This window comes from Leuciscus leuciscus (genome assembly GCF_965113295.1).
Source record: "Leuciscus leuciscus genome assembly, chromosome: 17".
In the NCBI taxonomy this organism is placed as follows: domain Eukaryota; kingdom Metazoa; phylum Chordata; class Actinopteri; order Cypriniformes; family Leuciscidae; genus Leuciscus; species Leuciscus leuciscus.
In genome coordinates this window covers 33,054,018-33,060,017 of record NC_138741.1, presented here as the reverse complement: position 1 = coordinate 33,060,017, position 6,000 = coordinate 33,054,018, and the positions used below count along the sequence as shown (strand labels likewise).

Genomic DNA, 6,000 nt, shown 5'->3' with positions numbered 1-6,000 from the left:
GCTCGCAGAAATCCTCTGCGCCACAGCGCCACCAATGCTGGAGAAGCGCAACTGCCAATGTCATCTCAACCGGAAGAAACCAAAAACATTGTGCATAAAGAAAATGAATGCTGTTGTGCAAACTTTTTAGCCATTTTGAATTCATTTTCAGAAAATTAAACACATCATCTACACAGTTATCAATTACTGTTACTGTAATGCATCTATAGTCATTTTATTTGCATGCATTTTGCATGGAATGTGTGTATTTTGCATTACATTAGGGTGAACAACTTGCAATGATTTCCAGTGGCATCTTCTGTAAAAGCTCTTAAAAAAAGGGTTTGTAAAAGAGCATGTGAAAAGACACTTATTTTCTAAACATGTAATTGAAGAATTACACATTAAAGTGTTCGTCCTCCAGAAACACCATTTAAGCCATATTCAAATAGAATGTTTTTTTTTGTGTGTCTTATTGGAGATGTTTGAATACTAAACAGTATGTTTGTGCAAAGTGATTAATGCAATGGCATGTAAATAGATTTTTACCCAGCAAAATACCCTCTTTAAAATGATTTAACAATATTTTAATAGTTCTTAAAAGTATCAGATACTACATGACGTGAGTCTGTTTCAGCAGTGGTGGACAATAATATACACCTGAATAATATGGAAAGAATTTAATAGTCATTGAACTGAAAATACAGTGATACACAATAGAAAATAAGAGAATTATTCAGACTCAGCATATTTGACCAGTTAGAGAATATCATGCCATCAAGTCCCTTTCTTTACCAACTCAATATAAATTGGAAATGGGAGGGACTTGAGTAACAGTCAGTCCCCTTCTCAAATAATGCACTCGATGTGCACTTGCTGTCCCTGCTCGTGTGCAGGGGAAATATATTAGTTCATAGCATATAATATCTCATAAATCTATATTTTTTTAAAGGTGATACTGTCCAACTTCGAGACCTGTGGATGAAGTTTCAGAAGCATCTCTTTTGCTTCCCTTGAGCAAAAGCATGCAGTTCATCTTATGATGATGTTTATTTAGTTGCAAAACAATGTTCACAGATACAAGAATACACAGCAAATCATGGAACAGAAGCACACAGAAGCGCTTTCCTCTACCACCAACATTTTATTCAATCTTTTAGATTAAATTTTTCGTAAAGAATTGGAATAATACAATGCAATACTTACAAAATGGAATCAAAACCTAAAAACAGGGCCAATCATCTTCATGTCTGATAAAACAAAAGTGTTGATGGGATTGCATGAAAAGCAGAGAACAAAATAAAAATAAAACAATCACTGCAATCATATTAGAGTTGGAACCACAGGTCATTTCAAGAGAGTGAACATCGTAGCTCACTAATGCCACAGTTGGCCAAAATGATCGATTAGTACAGTGCGTGTGCTAAAATGAATAAGATATCTTCTTATCAAAATAAAATAAAAGATGACACTTTCAATAGTGTTAAAATTCATTAAAAATGTCCTAAAAAATGATAATAATATGTTGCAATAGAAATCAAAGTACTGATACTATAATACAAAAAATAAGCTTAAAATGACAGCATAAAAGACAGATAACATCGTCTGGGACCTGTGTGATTTAAAGGTCCTCAAACCCAGCCGGGGTCCATTTCCGTTATCTACAACATCCCAAACTATGCATGGTGGCCAGAAGACTAAAACCGGATAAAGAAAGAGATGAAAACCATCCCTCATGCCTATATATATATATATATATATATATACACACATATATATATATATACATATATATATATATATATATATATATATATATATATATATATATATGCTCTTCTCCTGTATGCACACAAAATAAGCCTGCACCTTTGGAAAGATTATTTACAGCTCTTCAGTAAATTTTTCAAAGCTATTTAAAATATACTTAATGCATAAAAATAAAGATTTTGGCATTCTCTTTGCTTCTTCCTCTTCTGATTGCAAAGTTCTACAAGAACCTTGTGAACCCGGAAGGTCTGCGAAGTGCCTCGTCCTTCTGATAGGGAGCATTCATTCATCCAGCCTGCTAGGGGGCGCTGTGAGACGGGTCAATCGAGGTCCAGGGAGTCCTGCATAATATAGGGGTCGCATTAGAGCATCTAAAGAATCCTTTTACCATCATCTTGTCGCTCTGATTAATCTCGGACACAAATTCGGTGTAACTGTTTTTGGGGGCACCTTCATCAACCCCCTCGTCTCCATTTGTTCATGTCACGAGCAAAAACCAAAACATGGACGAACAGACAAAGAAATCGAAAGACAGAGAGGGAGAGATATGGAGCTGAAGTGGTTTCGGGTCGTTCACTCTATAATCGTCTCTGCATTAATGTTCATCGCGTCGCTCTGTGACTCTCGGCCACACTGTGTGTCTTTAGAGTTGGATCTCGAAGGTCTTGTGGAGCTCGCTGGAGAAGGGGTTTGTGGGCGAAGGAGCGGTGCGCTGTTGCGAGCGGGTCTCCAGTGCGGCCCACTGGGCCTCAAAGGCATCGGCTGGATGCTGAACTGCATTAGACTGAGCCGCCCAGTTGTTCGCCCCGTTAAACGCCACACTGCTTTTGGGAGGCTGCAATGCTGTGGCGTTGGACACCGGAGGTAGGAATGGTTTTCCGAAGGGGCTGGACACGGTTTGGGTGTCGAACTGGACTGGTTGTGGTGGTGTGGAGAACGGGGAGGACTGGGGAACTGGAACAGGCACCGGGATGGGTTGGGTTTGCGTGGCGGATCCGAACACGTTTGCCACCATCTGTGAAGGTGTGATGCCGACCGGCGGGAAGCTTGGTTGCATGAAGGGGATCCCGTTGGACACTGGGAAGGCCGGCTGGCGGGGGGGAACGGCAGGGACCGCAGACGGAGGGATGAAGGGGGCAGAAGGGGCAGGTGGAGGGATGAAGGGGGCAGAAGCAGGGGGGAAGGGCTGCTGAGCGGGAGGCGTGTCGGTTCTCACGGCGCCAGCGGGTTGGTGGACACGCACGGACTTGGACACCTCCTCCAGCCAGCGGTCCGCTTCCGATGGCGTGCGTTTGTGGGAGGAGGAGGGTGTGGAGAGAGTTGCGCTGACTGCAGGAAGAGCTCCCACGGCAGGTGCAGGATTTGGCCACTCGCTCCCTATGGGGAAAAAACAAGAAGAATGTTTTTAAGCATGCCGTTTATTCTGCTAGGCTGTTACAGTTTACAGGTTCTCTCCGGAGGGTTCCACTCGATTCTAAAAAGAATCAATTCTTCAATTCCGAGGCTTTTGGAATCGAGAGCTGATACTATGTATTCGGACATACTACTCTTTTGGCGTACTTTTTCGCATACTATATAATAAGGAAGAACACACCTGATTCTGATTATCAGCTCGTAAGTATAGACTCCAACCCTGCATCTCAATGTCCATACTATCCATCCTAAACAGTATGTGAGATTAAAATAAGTGTGTCCCAACGCATTGTATATGTTGAAAAGAGTAACCTATGCCAGAAGGCCCCGGATGGTCTACTATTTCCGGTGGATTTTCGAAGTGTGGATCTGTGCTCACTATAACAGCTAATATTGCCCACAACCCATTGTGCTTTGAAAGAGGATTCAGTTCAGAACTACAAACACGAGCTAAAAGTGTTCAGAAAACTACAAAACATGGAGGATGTGTGCGACCGATGGTTAAGTAGAGGTTTAGATAAAGGGCTTCGAGTGACTAATAATCAACATTCAAGTATAAATTTGAATAATTTGATTGAAATAATATTGAATAATAAAAAATAAAAAATATTTATGAAATGTTATCTGTGCTATATTTCATTTGCAACAACAACGTGAACTTTTATAAAGATCTGTTTGGCCATTAACTTTTAAATGCATCGTTATGCATGAATAGGAGGAGAGTCGCATGAAAGACCCTTGACTGGCAGATCAACATGCAACTGCATTTCTCTCCGATACGGTAAGAAATTAAATTAAATTAAATTAAATGTGGAGATTTTTATCTTTGACAAGATGATTGATAGGTCAGTTTACGTGACAGGATGCGACAGAGAGCAACCGTAAAAGAAGTGATAGTTTGTCCCAAAACTTGTCTAATCTTCTGCTACACACTCAAAAGTACGTACTTTTTCTTCACAAAAAGAGTATATACTTTTAGGGCGTATTATAAGTAGGCAAATTGAGATGCAGCACAAGACTGAAATGACAAAGGATTCATTAAAAATGTGCAAAATAAGTTTTGCTTTAATTTGAAAACCTGAAAAACAGACAACCACAAAATCTAGACTTATATAACGTATGTCTATGTCAATTTTGCAAATGGAGCTTGAGGCAAGTAGTTTTAAGTTTTAACATGACATTTGATCAATACGCTCATGTTGCATTTTTATTGGCTCGTCAGTAGACGTTGACGTAGCAGCACTTCAGACACTGTCAGAAAATGATCTCAAGACCGTGACGATGGCCATCTTTGAGCCTCTCCACACTCTATGATCCAGGAACATCACTTAGAAGCCACGACCACATAAATCACCACGATTGGTCATCGTTCGTCTGGGACAGCCCAAAATCATACAATGTGTACCAGGCATTAGAGCAAAGGGTGTCCAATCCCACTCCTAGAGGGCCACCTTCCAGCAGAGTTTATCTCCAGCCCTGGTTAAACACACCTGAACCAGATAATCAAGGTCTTCAGGATCACTAGAAACTTCCAGATGTGTTGGAGCAAAACTCTGAGCTAAATGAGCTAAATTGACCCTCCAGGAGCAGGATTGGATATCCCAGACTTACACATTTATGGTATCATCGTGAAAGATTATGTGTATTTTCAGTTAACTTTAGTCAGATGCATTTACATTGTTACTGTGCCTCAGATGTAATCAACTCTGTGTCTGTAAAGGTGTGAACCAAATGGCCCATACAGATGTATGGCCAATAGAAACTGACAAAGAAACAGCATTGCTCAGGGTAGATCAATCTCCTGTCGGAGGCCCTTACAGTTTTCTATTGTTTGCAGCCCATTTGTCTTCATGTATAAAGTTCTGTCTCATAGCGACATGCTAACATCGATGCTGAAGGACTGCTACACTACAAACCTTCAATAAATTATTCTCCCCACAAGAAGCTTACTTATTTTATGTATTGGAGAAATCTAATACAATGGCGAGCCACCCAAACCACTGCTCGGCCAAATACAGCAAAATCTGAAAGTTTGTCTTTTTTATTTGATAACGATACTGTAGTAACTTGGCTGTTATTTGATTAGTTAAGGTTATATTATTATCACAAGGGTCTTCAACCAATGTGGGGTCCTCAAATAAATTTTTGATCACAACATTTTATTGTAAAGAAAAAATAAAACATGGGTAAAAAAACATCACAAAGTCAAATTTGTGCACTCTGACAAAAAATATAAGCACTCTGAAACAAAAGCAAGAGCACCCTCAGTTGATACAGTAACAATTTAACAATATTGGCAAAACTCCATTAGGTTTTTGAGTTTGTGCTCTGGAGAACATGAAATGTTCCTATTTACAGCGGTGAGAAATGTAGCCAATCACAGACATGTTTGTTGATCTCTTGAAGGCAATGTCCAAACCAGAGGTGTTTAAGACAGAATCCACTCACTGCTCAATACGCCAGAGTTTTTGTTCGGTGACGAGTTTTGGTTGCTCTCGCGAATCCTCTCATTAACGAAGAAAGACACGATGCAAGTAAGAGACTGCAGTTTGTGTAGACAACTTTACTGATTTTGATGGAACGTTGTGAGCTTGCGAACTGAGATGAGTCACAGCTTTTTAGTGATTGTAAAGTGAGCGCTCTTTCGTGCTTTCGAGGCTATAGCTATAAATAAATCCATTTAACAAAAGTATTGTTTTTCATGCTGCTAAGAGGACAGATGGCCAATTACATACTGAAAGATTTTGGAAGTGACATCTATTAATGCAGGATTCACTCTCATAATTGCAATTGACTGTGATAACTTGCATGGGACACAAATATGGCATGCAAAATAGA

At 40.0% G+C, this 6,000-nt stretch overlaps 1 protein-coding gene across 3 annotated transcripts in view; it reads right to left on the bottom strand.

Annotated features, from left to right (window-relative positions):
* Positions 1-1,103: 1,103 nt before the first annotated feature.
* The window catches only part of numb (NUMB endocytic adaptor protein), a 69,783-nt gene continuing 64,886 nt past the window's right edge, over positions 1,104-6,000 (bottom strand). For all 3 annotated transcript variants that reach the window (XM_082143485.1, XM_082143487.1, XM_082143486.1), the window contains one exon: positions 1,104-3,126. In XM_082143485.1, the coding sequence (XP_081999611.1) occupies positions 2,393-3,126 (734 nt within the window). In that variant the 3' untranslated portion in view covers positions 1,104-2,392. The remainder of the gene's footprint in view (positions 3,127-6,000) is intronic.